Genomic DNA, 15,536 nt, shown 5'->3' with positions numbered 1-15,536 from the left:
ACTAAAGCAAGCTACAACTTTATCGCAACAAGTTCCTACTTCTATCAAAATGAAAAGCAGCAAATGAAGCTTGAAGAAGCAAGAGCTATATTAGATTTTTTGTTAAAAAAAAAGATTATTGAATTTCATTTTCCCCCCTTAATCATGTGGGTTAGTTATAAAAGTGATGTTTTTGTTACATTATTATTATTATTTTATTTAATAACAATAACATTATTGTGCAGTTAATAGATGAACTAAAATAGTAAAGCTGGAAAGCATATTATATGTCCAAGCGTTTGTCCCATAAAATTCAAAGAAATGGCGAACCAAATAATCTTCTTTGTACCATGAAACGGATGGCCCACCAAGACATGTTAGGACATAAAAGTTAGTCTTGGTAGGCTAATGCCCAATTAAAAGCATCCAAAATAATATGCTAGAAATGTGGACATATAATAACATGTCTTGGTGGGAATGTGAAGCAAAAAAACAATGCATAATCAAATGAGTTGGGAATTCAGAATGGTTTTGACGTATAACACACTAAGATGGAGATAAAGACAAATAAGGCATACGACGTTTTATTACTTATTTATTCAAAGAAAGAAAGAAAAAACGACCTGATGGTTGAAGTAGTTAAACTTCAAAAGAGATGCCAGGATTTCATTCATGAAGATTTGATAACTTCATACGAAACAAGCTAAAGTTTGATCTTCACATCTAATAATGCATAAACAATAAAAATATGAACAGAGGAGAAGAAATGGAAGATGTCTGATGAAAGAGAGAGAGAGAGAGAGAGAGAGAGCTTCTATACAATGCCAAAACGTTGACTTTGTCTATGTCTTTCTTGCTGAACTCTTCTTCTCCTTTGTTTATTCCCTCAAACGACTCAATTTTTTAATGCAAAATCGAGAAACAACTAATCCAACAACTGCTCATTACAAGCTGATGTAAGTTTCTTTACAAATTCCCTTCTTATATCATTCAACCTCCTCTTGTCCTCTTCCCAAACTATTCTCTTCCACAAAATATTCTCAGATTCCTTTCCTTTTTCCTCTCTTTAGGGGAATTTTCTCATCGATTTTCCGGTAACAATGATACAGCAAGCTCGAAAACTCTCCGACGAGTACGAAATATCGGAAGTTTTAGGGAGAGGAGGATTCTCAGTAGTAAGAAAAGGTATTAGTAAGTCAAGGAGGGAGAAAAAAGAAGTAGCCATTAAAACACTAAGAAGGATTGGGCCATCAGCTTTCTCAGGATTTCCACCAAATCGTAATGCGCTCAAGAGTGTGTCTTCCATGATCCCTACAAGAAAGTCTATGATTTCTGATGCCTTGCTTACAAATGAGATTTTGGTGATGAGGAAGATAGTTGAGAATGTCTCACCTCATGAAAATGTGATCGATCTTTACGACGTGTATGAAGATTCGAATGGGGTTCACCTGGTGTTAGAGCTTTGTTCAGGAGGCGAGCTTTTTGATAGGATTGTGGCTCAGACAAGGCATACGGAAGCAAAAGCTGCAGCAGTTGTGAGACAGATTGCAAGTGGCTTAAAGGCTCTTCACGAGGCTAATATCATTCATAGGGACTTGAAACCCGAAAACTGTTTATTTCTCAACGAAAGCCAGGATTCTTCCTTGAAAATCATGGACTTTGGATTAAGTTCTGTGGAGGAATTCACTGACCCAGTTGTTGGATTGTTTGGTTCCATAGATTATGTCTCACCAGAAGCTCTTTCCCAAGGAATAATTACCTCCAAAAGTGACATGTGGTCTCTGGGAGTGATCTTGTATATCCTTCTCTCTGGGTATGTAATGAAGTTTCCTTTCTTATTTTGTACAATTACCTGCAAGAAAAATACAAAAAGAAAAAAAAAAAAAAAAGGAAAGAAAGTGTACGTTTCATTACTCTGCAGCCTTCCTGTGGACCACGAAGTGAACTAAAACAAGTTTCTTTACATAGGTACCCACCTTTTATTGCTCAATCCAATCGCCAAAAGCAGCAACTGATAATGGCTGTAAGTGATCTGCAATTAAGTTGTCAAATGTATAAGCTTGTAGTGTAACTTGTTTGCTCTCTCTCTCTCTCTCTCTCATGCAGGGAGACTTTAGTTTCCATGAGAAAACTTGGAAGACCATTTCTTCTTCAGCTAGACAACTGATTTCAAGTCTGCTGACAGTTAACCCCGAGGGGAGACCCAGTGCCCAAGAGGTATGAAATCAAGGTAACCCTCCCCTCAATACACACACACACACAGCCTTGAAACAATCTACTATACTATCTCTTTCAAACCAAACAAAAAAAGCCAAAGAGCTTTCCTTGTCTTTGTTCATCCACCCACTGAAAAATGAAGTTCTTAATGCTTCTCAAAAAGGAAAGTTCAAAATCAAACCAATACAGGTTCAAGGTAGAGGAAACTTCCCTTGCACGTATCACATCAATCTTGAGAAAGGGTGTTAAAAGAATTCCACTAGTGTAGTTTCCTGAAATGCCTGTTTATCTAACAAGTGTCATGAAACAGCTTCTAGAGCATCCATGGGTCATGGGTAACGCAGCCAAACAAGATCAAATGGATGCTGAGATTGTATCACGGCTAAAGAGTTTCAATGCCCGACGCAAGCTTCGAGCTGCAGCAATTGCTAGTGTATGGAGCAGCACAATTTTATTGAGGACCAAAAAGCTGAGATCCTTAATAGGAACTTATGATCTCACACCAGAGGAAGTTGAAAATCTCAGACTCCATTTCAAGAAAATGTAAGTCACCACAGCCAATATGAATCTCAACCATACTACTGTAAATGCAGTTGCTTACAAATATAGGCTGCTGAAAGAGCACTAACCTAATAATCTCATTAGATAACAAATCATGAGTTCTCGAGAGAGCGAGAGAGAAGAAGAAGAAGAAGAAAAAGAAGAAGAAGAAGAAAGATAACAAATCATGAGAAATGATTTGGTGAACAATCTAACCATTCTTTGATATTTTAGAATGTGACTAATTTGCATACCTTGCAATATGCAGATGTGCGAAAGGTGACAATGCTACTCTTCCTGAATTTGAAGAGGTGCTGAAAGCAATGAATATGTCTTCACTTATCCCTCTTGCACCTCGCATTTTTGACCTCTTTGACAATAATCGGGATGGAACAATTGACATGCGCGAGATACTTTGTGGATTTTCGAGCCTTAGAAATTCACAAGGTGATGATGCTCTTCGCCTATGTTTTCAGGTGAGTATTCAATTACAAAAACACATGAGATCCACAAGGTAGACAGACATACACAATATTGAACATTCATAGCAAAGGTTTGGTTCATTAAGCATTCTTTTGAACTATCTTTGAAAGAAACCTAAATTCTATAAAGGCACACTCATGATCCTTAAGGGTGTGTTTGGTCCAAGGAGTTGAAAAGTAGGAGTAAGGAAAGTAGGAGTTTGTGAACTCTACTCTTTGTTTGGACCAAGGAGTTTGTGATCTCACTACAAAAAACATCAAGGAGTAAGGAAGTAGGGTTTGTGAACTCCACTCCTTGTTTGGTCCAAGAAGTTTTTGAGTCTCATTACTAAAAAAACATCAATTTTATATCCTATCAACTCCTTACACTGTGAGCCCCAGGAGTTCACAATTCTCTAGACTTCATAACTCCTTACTCCTCACTGTTCCACTCCTTACCCTAAATACCCCCTAAAGGACATGTTTGACTCAAGGAGTAGGAGTGGGAGAGAGTGGAATTCTCTCCTTGTTTTGCCCAAAGAGTTCTTAAATCCCCCTGTAGGTCCTAGTCTAAAATACATCAATTATATGACTTATTAACTCTTTACACTATGGATTCCATGACTAAACAACTCTACTCCTTACTCCAAATGCCTCTTAAGGTCCTTTCAGCATCACAATCAACTGCCTTAGTCACATCAAATCACTGTAGTGCTCCACTCGGAAATAGTAAGAACTAACTTCTGAGGAATAGTTATGGTATTGGAAGAAGAGAGAGCATTTACACCAAATAACGACCAAATTGACAACATTCTAAAGAAAATCTTCATCTTATCATAACTTGCTGAATCTATTACGTAGTGCTTATGAGTCCTTACAGCACCACATTCAACTGCTCTAGTCACATTAGAGATGAGTCAACCTGAAAAGAAGAACCTTGGCACTTGCTCAATTTACCACAACGAGGGAAAAAACTATTTAAAATAATAATAAAATAAAATAAAAAGCACCCTCCACCCTTGCCTCCTAGACAAATTCAGTGTTTTTGACAGTGAAAATGTTTGTTTGAATGATACAGTTTTTTACGTTTCACATACCCCAGAAGCTTAGTAAAGTGTGCTCCAATTAGTAAACATAGAAGCTGAGAAAACAATAACAGAGTGGATACAGAAAAGGCTCCAATTCGAGGCTAAACATTACACAAAATTCTTAGTTTTCCAAAATTCCCATAAGAAGTTATATTGTCTCTTTGAAGCCGGAATACTAGAAAATAATAATTGAATAAGTAAATAAGGCTCAAGCACAGTTAAACTGTACTACTCCAGTTTTTTTAAAACAATGGCCACAAAAATTTGTTGAATGAAGTTAGAAAAATCTTCTATCAAAACACATATTCTTCTAGTGTTATATTATCCTCTACTTGCAATTACTTTGCACCACTTTACTCAAGTATCCCTTTTCTATGCAATTCAATATCTGAATGAGCAAGAACCTTATTGCCAAGAATGTTCTACAGATACAAAATATGGTTACTGAATAAACTACTTAGCAGACATAAGGAAATCACAAAGCTCTAATGTTTATTATATTTGGTTGATAGATGTATGATACAGATCGGTCCGGGTGCATCACAAAGGAAGAAGTGGCATCAATGCTTAGAGTAATGCTATTGCTCCTTTCCTTGATTTTAATTCCATTCTTGGTACCTGGTAGTATGCTTTTTCAGTTGTTTCTTTAAGCACGATGACCTTCATAATTTTGAGCAGGCTTTACCTGATGATTGCCTTCCAATGGACATCACAGAACCAGGGAAATTAGATGAAATATTTGATCTGATGGATTCCAACAGTGACGGAAAGGTTACCTTTGATGAGTTCAAAGCTGCCATGCAAAGAGACAGCTCCCTCCAAGATGTTGTCCTGTCTTCTCTTCGCCAATAAATCTTTAACTCGTCACACATGCCACCCACATTTCAGTAACAGATCTGGACTTAATTTCTAAATTATGTGCCCATTGGGGAGAACATATTATCCTTGACAAGGGGCAACGGAAGTATTATATGTTCAACTATTTGGATGAAATTCAATCATTTTGACTCTCTTTATGGATATACAGAAAAAACCCAGAAACTTGTTTACCTCAATGTATATTCAAGAACTTAGTTCAGCAAACATCAAAATAAACCATATGGGCCAGTGCTTCGGCTCAAGATGACACATTTACCGTAGTAGAAGAGAAACATATTGAACCATTTATTTTTCACAGATCATCCAAAACAAATAATAATAACATGCTCAAAAATTTCCTTTCACATGCTAACCTGCAATCTCACCTAAACTAAGCGGCACAAGTCCCTTATCTTTGTCATTTTTTAGTTCAATAATATACAATGCAAGAATATTTTTGGTTTCTGGTTGATAGTACATACTTGGCAATCACTTATCATAATAGAAGTTCTTGTTCATAATAGGCTTCTCTGCTATGAAATAATTGACCTAAAAACTTAAGTTGATGGGTGAAGGCAAATTTAATATTATATCACCAATCACTCTCTTTCACTTGTGGGCTTCAAATATGTAGAAGACTCAACAAGTAGAGGTTTAGAGTCCATTGGAAGATTTATTGGGGAGGAAATAACAATGCGGAGGTTTAACTTTGAACATAGGACCTCTTGGACCATCAACTGTGATACCATGTTAAATCACCAATTGACCCAAAAGCTTAAGCTAATGGATGAAGGCAAATTTAATATAATATCATCTAACATCCGCAAATATCTTATGATTACTCTCCTTCGAGGTAAGCCAAAGAAGAGCTCCAACCATAGGCAATCTAAAATTTTTGTTCGATTGCTCTCAGTTTTACTTTTCTTAATTTGTAGGCAACACCATGCAACAAGTGCATTTCTCATTCACAATAGGAGCAGTCTCAATCAGGAGATGTCTTATGTATTTTTCATCCCAATCTTATTACCATTGACTTAAAGGTGTGCTTTGTGCACTTATGTATTTATAAAACCAAATTTCATCAAACAAAAGAAATCTGCAAAAATAAAAGGAAGAAAGAATTTTAAACTCAAATACAACCAGACCAAACATCTCATTGCATGAACTAACGAAGTGTTGAAAGCAAGATTTGGAACCCAATTGCTAGAGGGATGTCTCACAAGTCGGTCCATATTGAAAGAGGAACAACTCACTTTATTCTAAAGACCCAAGAAGCCAACTTCTCTTCCAACAATAATAACTACTCTTCCGCTCACTGTCTTTCAATGCATAAACTTAGGAAAGAGAGGTATGAAGAGCTAGCATCCACCCATTGGGTCATCATAACCAACTACAAATCATTATTCTCTTCCATTAAACATTTAAACTTCGTAGTAGAAAACCATGAACTCTTTAAGTCAACCTCCCCAAATACATCCAAATAGAGAAAAAACTTGGCAACCTTTTTTTTTTCTTCTACAGTTGTAAGAAGGGTCATTTCAGTTGAAATCTTCATTCTTCAATAGTTTTTCTTATGGATCTTCTTCGATTCCCGGGTATCCAACTAAATAATAATAATAACACCAAGAGCAATTTCCTTCTACTTACTGGATTTTCTTTGCCGTCTAGATCATATTTATATGGATCAATGCTGCCAAAGCCTTAATTTCAGAATTATGGATTCAAAACCAGAGGATCTTTGAAGACAAGAACTTTTCTTGCCTCGATTGGTTTGAATCAGCTCACTCAAGGCTTCTTTATGGTGTTATCTTCCTAATCTCTTTGGTTGTTTCTCCTTACAAGACAAATTTGAATAGGAATGCTTCTATAGTTCTTTTATAATTCTGATTTATTATTTTATTTTTCTCTCACTCCAATATCTTTTGAGCATTAGTATCATTTCATTTCTTCAATGAAAAAATCTGTTTCTTGTTAGGGGAGGGGTGATTAAAATACCTATTAGAAGGCCCAAGATATTGCATCAGGTTGTAAAAATTTCACAAACGATGTGCTCTTGAAGACTTGAACTTATACATAATAAGCTATTCGTGAATTTCAAGAAAGGTTCTGGTATATTGTTCACTACTAACAATTTTCGTGTAAGTCTGATTTCTTGAGGAAAAATTAAAGGAAGAAGGCATCTAAGAATCTAAGATTGTGCGCCATATTGACAATTACTTGGTGAAGGAGAGGAGTAATGAGATTCTTTATGGGATAAAATAAGAGTTTTGGCTCCAATAAATTTTCCATTTCCTCATGATCACACAAATTGTCAATCACATTGTGGTTTATAGATCTTTATAATCTTTATGTGCACTTTTAGTCCCGTGATCCATTTTCTATATATCTGTTTATCTTAATATAGACATACTTTAGTCTTACGGAGAGGCAGCAAAAGTTACAAAAACAGGAGCTGCAAGTACAAACTAATGCGGTCAATAAATGAACAGAGGGAAATCCAAACAAGTTCGTGGACATGACTGCAGGATAAATACTTGATGAGAAAATGTGAACACATGAAGTGTGATTTCAATATCCTAGTTCATTTTTATGCTTCCTCAAAATGTTTACGTTACATAACCCACATTAATCAGTTGAAACAGAGACTTCTTATAGGAAGTTATCAAAAGATCCAAGACAACACTGTAAAGCATCTCTCTGCAGTTACTTCAAACTCAAAAGGTCTCCAGCCTGTCATGTCATGGTTCACCAACTTTGAAATCAAGTCCCTACCTAACCCTTGGAATATTTGGAAGTCGGGAACATAGGATATTTGTAATTTAATTAGTAGACAAAGAAGTTTGCCCATGTCCACTTAGTTAAACCTAAGGCCCTTGACACCATGCTTAAACATGCAGATATACAAAGTTGTACAAGATGCCTTTTTCCAAGGACCAAAGCGTTTAACACATGAGTAAATCACCCAGAGTATTTGTTACCACACTATCACCTAGTAAATTATCTGATCTTTAATACCCAGGTATTGTCATCAGAGTTTGAAGTTTTCCAGAGAAATAGTGATGATTAAAGATTGGTCAAGAATGATTCAGAGAATACATATATACATATATAGCTTATCAAATTGCTTTATGCAGTATAATGCCTATCAACTTTCCATACTGAGGAAATTGGATACAACACACATTTAGCAGTTTATACAACAGAATTAGAGCATTAATAAACTCATTATTTATACATGAGGTAATCGGCTGCTTTTGAACAACAAAACAGAGACTAAAAATTACTACCATCTGTACCTCTAGTGTTCTCAGTGCCTGTCTCACCTGTGCAGTCAATACAACTATCCATATTGGACAATTTATGTTCCACGAAGGTCTCCTGATTGGTGACCTTCACATCCACCCACGTCTTGTGCTCATCCTCCACCCAATCATCCATGTTCACATCAATGGCTTCCAAAAAAACAGGATCTACTGCATCGATTGAGCACCTTGCTTTACAAGTTTCCAGTCTCCTGCTTGTGGCATAGGTGGAAGAATATAAAGATAGTTCTTTCCTTATTTTTTCTCAAAGCATACAAATCCTTACCTCAATTCTTCCGGAGAAAATAAAATTTATATTTTCCAATAAATTAGTTCAAGAGCAGGATAGCGATCATTACCAAATGTAGTAATTTTTCAATACAATCCAAAAAAGAATGATTCTGTACCTAGTTGATAATGCTATACATCATCGCCAGTTTTTGGAAGAGCAAGAGTACAGTACGAGAAATTCAACAAAGATGAATGTAGTGTTAGCTGTTCATGAAACCCACTTTTAAGAAATCAGAAACAAAGTGTCCCCTATTGAAATATCAAACCGATAAAATACAATAATCCTAGCTCCCAAGCTAGCAACTATAAGGTTTCCCTTTAATTCAAAAAATCCTTACTAAATTAAGATTGAATGAGCATTGATTAGGTTATAGGAAACTGCCATGGGTTGGCCAATGGTCATTAGGACTAATAAGAAAACAAATGGGCTTAGAAGGAATAGGTTCAAAGAATGGTGGTTGCTTGTTGACAACTAATGAACTAGGAGGATCCTTCAATTGCACCATAAGATTAGTTATGGTACACGTAAGCTAGCATGAATACTAAAAATGATGACGACCACAACCACACAACAAAAACACAAGGGAGAAAAAGAGAGAGATTAATTAGGTAGAAGGAATCTCATGCGCATCAAGGCAGCATTAGTTGTCCACCTCCATTTTTTGTTGAGACATCGGGTACCAATATTTGACCAGCTAAAATACTTTTGGGCCGACTAAGGTGGTGAATCAGTTATGATAATGCACGACCAATCTGCCTATGGTGAACACCGGTTGGCTCGTCCCTTCTGCTGGCGATGAGCTCTTGGCCTCAACTGGCCGGGTTGTGTCTCCGACGCTGTTACTTTGAAGAAATTAGAGTGCTCAAAGCCTATGCTCTGTATACATTAGCATGGGATAACATCATAGGATTTCGATCATATTCTGTTGGTCTTTAGGATCAAAGTAATGATTAACAGGGACAGTCGGGGGCATTCGTATTTCATAGTCAGAGGTGAAATTCTTGGATTTATGAAAGACGAACTACAGCGAAGGCATTTGCCAAGGATGTTTCATTAATCAAGAACGAAAGTTAGGGGCTCGAAGACGATCAGATACTGTCTTAGCCTCAATCATAAACGATGCCAACCGGGGATTGGCGGATGTTGCTTTAAGGACTCCGCCAGCACCTTATGAGATAATGCATGACCAATCCTAGAAACTTTTGACTAAGTAGAAGAGGAGCATATGAAAAGTTCTCAGCTACAATTTACAATTTTGAGGATTCGTCAGCAACATAAAGTCACTTGAGGGTTCAAGCTTTTAACTCTGAAGTATGATCAACAATCACAAGAAAAGGGTGCGTTGGCTCAAACAAAGTAGGTTAAAATGATAGATTTCCATTTTAAGTCCTTATTTGAATGAAAGTGAAAAAGCTGTAGGCCCATTTAACAAATGCTTTAGAAATTTTGAACTGCAAAGTTTCATAAATTGCTGTTTGTTTGAACTTTTGACTTAAGGAACTCACTACCACATGTAGTCTCACAACTCTCACCAACATTTAGAAAGGACAAATGCCCAAATTAAGTTGAAATGTAGTTCAAGTTACCTCTCCTGGAGCTGCAAGTTATAATGAGCAAATGCAAGGTCATTCATTTTCTGCTTTTCCAGCCCCTTCTTCTTTAAATAGAGATACTTGAACATGCTACAGCTTTTACGACATCGTGTAATGCTGCAAGTCTGACTCAATATCCTAACAGCCAACCTTTGTAAATCTGGGTAATCAGTTCCATACAATGACCACCAAGTAGCTAAAATACAAAACAAAAGACATTAGTAGTTAGTAGCATAGTAAAATTCAGTACAGCGTATTAGGTAGAAAGTAACCTGGGGCCAATGAATCTCGACCATGTAATGCCACTGGTCGCCCAAAATCTCCAACAGCTTCCTCATAGAAATTTATATTGTTTGTAATCATGACCTGGGATGTTATATCTGGCTCTAAGGCTTCAATGCAATCAAGTAAACCCTTTTGAATAACTTTGCTGGATAAGAATGTAGGACTATAGAATATTGATGGATTTAGGTAGTATGCAGCCACATGAAGAGAGCTCTGAAATTCCTTCGGTAAAACATGGTCAATGGCCTTCAAATATGGCAAGTACAAAGATTCCTTCTGGTTGAAAGCAAGCATGACACTATTCTTTGCTTTTTCAAATGCATCATATATAAATCCAGCAGTTGGCTTCTCCTCTGATTCAAGAAATTGCAAAACAGAAAGTAATGGCTTCGTTCCCATTGTGATATGATCACACTTTGACCAGAATAGTGGATCTGCAATGATCTTTGTCACCTCAAGTCCAGCTCCATACTTTGACAAATTTGACTGCATCCAAGCACCACTGGTGAATGTCTGATGAAGATGCTCTTTCAAAGACAAAATGTTTTCCAGAGTCAAGAAGGTAGAGAAATATCTGGTAGACGCGAGCTGAATAATTTCTCTTCCACCACTTCTCTTCTTTATTTGGTTTAGGACCCAGGCATTGTTGTATATGAACTGGACTATCCTTTTTGCTTTCCCAACAACCTCTTTTACTTCTTCCATTTCCTCAATTTCCTCAAGGATCAACTCCACACAATGTGCAGCACAAACACTTGAGAAAAAGGTCTTGTATTTTTCTACCAAGAGTTTGCCTGCAGCTTTAAACAAGGGAGAAGTATCTGTCACAAAATTGACTATATTCTTTGGTCCAACTTCTTGAACAATGGTGTCAAATAAATTTAGAAGCCCTTCAGGTGATTCTGAAATTTCAGATAAATCAACAGACTTAAGGAACATGGTGCCCTTGGAACAATAGACAAAAAAGTTTATGACTACAGAACTAGTTCTATCCATCCACCTATCAACCAAGATTGAGCACCCAGTAACCTCCCACGACTTTCTCAACTCTTCAACATATTCTCCAGCATCCTGAACACTTCTGTCAAGCAATATACCCATCAAAGAATGATAGGTAGGCATCTTATAACCAGGGCCTACAGCAGCAATTGCATCAGCCATTTGTTGGAAATATTGTGAGCTTACAGCACTGATTGGTATTCCAGCTTGGTATACAAATTTGGCAACAGCCATATCAGCTTGTTCTATGCTTTCTATCTGGACAGTATTCTGGTTAATGGATTGAATGACAAAAGATGTTGGAAGATGTTTCTTTTTCCTCTTTGCTTCTTTAGTAACTCCTTCCAGTACCTCCTTTGCCTTTCTCCGGAGAGGGTGTCGTCGAGAATTTTGAACCCGGTGTATCCCATCATCTATTTCTTCCCTACTTGGAAAGCATGATACTGCATTTTTGCTACCCTTCTTCTGCCGTTTCAGCTTCTCCAAAACTTTAAAACCTAAAAGTTGTTGAATCTGCACCTTAACTTCTTCTGGAACTGCCTCACATGGAGCTACATTTCCTCTTTCCCCAGCTAGATGTTGCTTTAGTCTGGATATGCCGCCCCCAAGCATAACCTTATTACAGTATTTGCATTTAATCTTCTGGCGACCCCCATTGACCATAATTCCATGAGCCCAACCAGGATCAGAAGCTCGTGGAGGTACCATCCCCTGTCAAAGATGTTCAGTTACTCATTATTGTAATGTGACTAACTTCTTATTAAGAGGAAACCCAATGAACTTTAAAACCTTCTTAACGGAACCAGCTATGCCGGCTGGTGCAAACAGTCCCACTCACTTGCTTTTCCGTGACTTTCATATGTGCGAGAAGCTCCTCAGACTCCACCACTGGATGTCCATATCCTGACTTATATTGATGAATCAAACACAAAGAATAGTTCTAAATTAGATAACTAAAAGATAAATCTAGTCTATACTAATGAGCTAATATGGCTTATTCATTGAATTCTTGAAATAATGAGAATCAACTATGATTAGGGTAACTATTTTTTTTTCTTTTTTGGATAAGAAACAAAGGAATAAATTCCATCACTAAAAAGGGGTAAAAGCCAACAGCCTAAGGGTTGGGGGATTAGAGAGCCCCCACCCGAGGAACTACTTACAAAGAGCAGAATAATCAGAGAAAGAGGGAAATGCTTTTACGAGACCATTTAATAAAAAAATAGTAATGTTGTACTATGCAACTAAAAGTTGCTTCTACGACACCATTTTATTTCCCAGTTTATCCTATTAAATCACATCATGACCTCAATCGTTTTTCAGACATTAACTTCCAAATTGAGCAAGAAAAACCTGAAAGTATAGCTGCCATTCTACACCAAAGAACAACATTATTTCCATTATAATAAACGATGAACAATTAATATATGCAAAATGGAAGGAATGGAAGGGGGAATTGGCATATTCAGTTATACCTGAAAACGCACTACTCTTTTTTACAACATGTGAGGTGGGGGAAAATTGGCATATTCAATTATAAAAATTAAAAATTAAAATAATAATAATAATGCAAAAACTTAGGATGTCAACATGTTTTCTTTCGAGTTCTTATAAGGTGTGCCTCCATTACCAAAAGATAAAAAAATAATTTCATACTGTCATGTTTTCTAGCATTCCAAATCACGTAGCACATAAGTACAACTATGATAATATGCAGTCAACATGTCTCAACAAACTCCATTCAGCTCATATTTATGATGCTATAGAACCGGATTGTTGCATGGTTTAACCAATTATTTTACCCAGTTCATCCAATTTCTAGATTAAATTTATATCTGAAGGCTTCTGCAAATGCACGTTATGTAACCTGGCTCCAATGCCCGAGATATTTTGAGCAGAATTTAGCTTGCTTGTTCTTTCTGAGCAGTCTACGTGCAAGATTTGTTGAACCCTTTGCCCATTATTTCTTATACAAGTTTTTAGGCTTGTGTTGGATTATGACTTCACTCTATGGAACTGAATTGCTTCATCCCATTAAAGAAATTCGAATAAGATTTCACCACACAAGAAATTAGCTTCTTTTTTTCTACCAAATCGTTACCCCCGGTCCACTGAACAACTGAGCAAACTTGTGAGTTTGATTATGCTTTCACCAAGGGAAAGCAAACTCAAAATAACATAAAACATAAGCTTAAAAGTTGAAATTATACTAAGCACATGATATGATTTTCCCAAAAAGGAACAAATGAAACCAGTGTGGATCGCCATACTTGTAAATTACAAAGATATTAAGCAAAAGATGGAAAAAGAAGTTCATAGTCAGTAACAAGATGAATGACAAACAAAAAAGGACAAATAGAGTAATTGCTATACAATAAGCAATTAGTCTATAACTAATGAACGATTTAGTTCAGACTAAGTTAAGCAAAGATCAAAAGTACATTCGTAGAAGAAACATTCTCGAATTGAAAATCTTTGTTCGTCATTTTCCAACTATCTAAACACAGACTATCAGAGAACTGCAACTTCCAACAATGTCGGAAAATAAGCAAATCAAAATTCAGCTTATACTTACTCTATAACTAATGCTCCCCGAAAATCCGAGATTTCGGGCGAAATCGCCGGAGCCGGAGCGGAATCCGGCCGAGCATTTGGGAACAGAAACAGATCGATGGAGCTGAAGTGAAAGATTAAAATATGAACGAAATACTGCCCAACCGATATTGCCGATAAATCAGTGAGGTGAAAGAATCGTTTCGGATGGCTTTATAATTTCCAAAATTATGAGACGATGAGTCTCGGGTTGAAATTGGAAGTTTAACCCGGAGAACACGAGATAACGCTCCGTTTTCACAAAGTCACAGCTACTGTCTCGTTTCACCTACTTTTTCTTTTCTTTTCTTTTCTTTTCTTTTTTTTTTTTTTTTTGGGGGGTTAAATTTTAATTTAGAGAAGGAAAAAAAATTAACTTAACAATATCAAATTATCCATTTTAAACTTGTTAATATTGCAACATAATTTAAGTTTGAAATGTAATTGGATGAAATTAAAAATTTATGACCTAAATTGATACAATTTAACAAGTTTATGTATAAATTTTCATTTTTTTCCTTATAATTTATAATCATAAGCCATTCGAAAATATTCAATTTTATACACTCTTTTAAATTATGTAATATATTTAATATATGTAAAAATAAACTTAGTTTAATGATAATTGATACGACTTTTCTCCCTTTAAGTAGGTGGTATTCAAGACTATTTTAGTTCAATCTCTCATCTCTACAACTAATGTACTCAAACTAAATCTCTACAACTATTGTACTCAAACTATTTTAGTCATGGAGTGGGTTATCACCCATTAGAAGCTCGGGGTCCAAACGAAAAACACTCCCTAAAACTTCTACAAGGTTTAGGTACCTTGCCTAATAAATCTTTGAATTTTCATTGTCTAATGAGTCCTAGCATAAACAAATAGACGTCTTTAATACTTACCTATACAGTTCTTAACGTGTCCTTAATAATAAAGGGGCATTTGATTTGGTTACGTTTTTTAGACTCACCAATGTTCCCGCCATATTTGGCACTCTCTGCAATGAGTTGTTTCACTCGTACTTAAATGACTGATAATATACGTCGAACGTAGGTATTGTTGTTTTATAAACTTTATTATATTTTTATCACAAAAGTTGAAATAAGGCTTCCAAAGTAATTCTCAATTGGAGAAGCTAAACTACTCATGAAGAATCACATCAATTTTCTAGTCTCAACAACATAATTCCTTTAAAATCCAATGAACGTTAGCGGTTACTTAGGATCAACTTGAGAATTTATTACCAACTACACACTATTCACCCAAGTATGAAGATAGTGCAAGCTTTCTTATGTTGAAACTTGATACTACGTCAACAACATCATCTGAA

At 36.2% G+C, this 15,536-nt stretch overlaps 2 protein-coding genes across 10 annotated transcripts; one reads left to right on the top strand and one right to left on the bottom strand.

Annotated features, from left to right (window-relative positions):
- Window positions 1-180: 180 nt before the first annotated feature.
- LOC120075396 (calcium and calcium/calmodulin-dependent serine/threonine-protein kinase-like) lies at window positions 181-4,972 on the top strand. The gene is made up of 6 exons (XM_039028760.1): window positions 181-1,792; window positions 1,948-2,002; window positions 2,086-2,196; window positions 2,507-2,739; window positions 3,005-3,212; window positions 4,798-4,972. Exons 1-6 carry the CDS (start codon window positions 1,080-1,082, stop codon window positions 4,933-4,935), a joined length of 1,458 nt encoding a protein of 485 aa, XP_038884688.1. The 5' UTR covers window positions 181-1,079; the 3' UTR covers window positions 4,936-4,972.
- LOC120075395 lies at window positions 1,683-14,455 on the bottom strand. Of its 9 annotated transcripts, none has more exons than XM_039028757.1 (7): window positions 14,189-14,454; window positions 12,452-12,520; window positions 10,602-12,324; window positions 10,324-10,525; window positions 8,467-8,657; window positions 1,956-2,011; window positions 1,683-1,831 (listed from the first exon to the last, which is right to left on the bottom strand). In XM_039028757.1, exons 2-6 carry the CDS (start codon window positions 12,470-12,472, stop codon window positions 1,959-1,961), a joined length of 2,190 nt encoding a protein of 729 aa, XP_038884685.1. In that variant the 5' UTR covers window positions 12,473-12,520; window positions 14,189-14,454; the 3' UTR covers window positions 1,683-1,831; window positions 1,956-1,958. The 9 variants fall into 9 exon arrangements, with proteins under 9 accessions (XP_038884685.1, XP_038884686.1, XP_038884678.1 ...); XM_039028750.1 differs by lacking the exons at window positions 1,683-1,831; window positions 1,956-2,011 and adding exons at window positions 4,842-4,981; window positions 5,062-5,139 and having other exon boundaries at window positions 14,189-14,455; XM_039028758.1 differs by lacking the exons at window positions 1,683-1,831; window positions 1,956-2,011 and adding an exon at window positions 3,075-3,200.
- Window positions 14,456-15,536: the final 1,081 nt, after the last annotated feature.

This window comes from Benincasa hispida, chromosome 4 (genome assembly GCF_009727055.1).
Source record: "Benincasa hispida cultivar B227 chromosome 4, ASM972705v1, whole genome shotgun sequence".
Taxonomy (NCBI): Eukaryota; Viridiplantae; Streptophyta; class Magnoliopsida; order Cucurbitales; family Cucurbitaceae; genus Benincasa; species Benincasa hispida.
This window is presented reverse-complemented; position numbering and strand designations above follow the sequence as displayed.

Excerpts from the sequence above, each read along its gene's own strand:
- LOC120075396 (XM_039028760.1), top strand. The coding sequence starts at position 1,080 with ATGATACAGCAAGCTCGAAAACTCTCCGACGAGTACGAAATATCGGAA. Across the intron at positions 2,003-2,085 it reads AGCAGCAACTGATAATGGCT|GGAGACTTTAGTTTCCATGA; the intron begins GTAAGTGATCTG and ends TCTCTCATGCAG. Across the intron at positions 2,197-2,506 it reads GGAGACCCAGTGCCCAAGAG|CTTCTAGAGCATCCATGGGT; the intron begins GTATGAAATCAA and ends GTCATGAAACAG.
- LOC120075395 (XM_039028750.1), bottom strand. The coding sequence starts at position 12,472 with ATGAAAGTCACGGAAAAGCAA. Across the intron at positions 8,658-10,323 it reads AACTTGCAGCTCCAGGAGAG|GAGACTGGAAACTTGTAAAG; the intron begins GTAACTTGAACT and ends TGCCACAAGCAG. Across the intron at positions 5,140-8,466 it reads TAGTTGTATTGACTGCACAG|ATTTATTGGCGAAGAGAAGA; the intron begins GTGAGACAGGCA and ends GACGAGTTAAAG.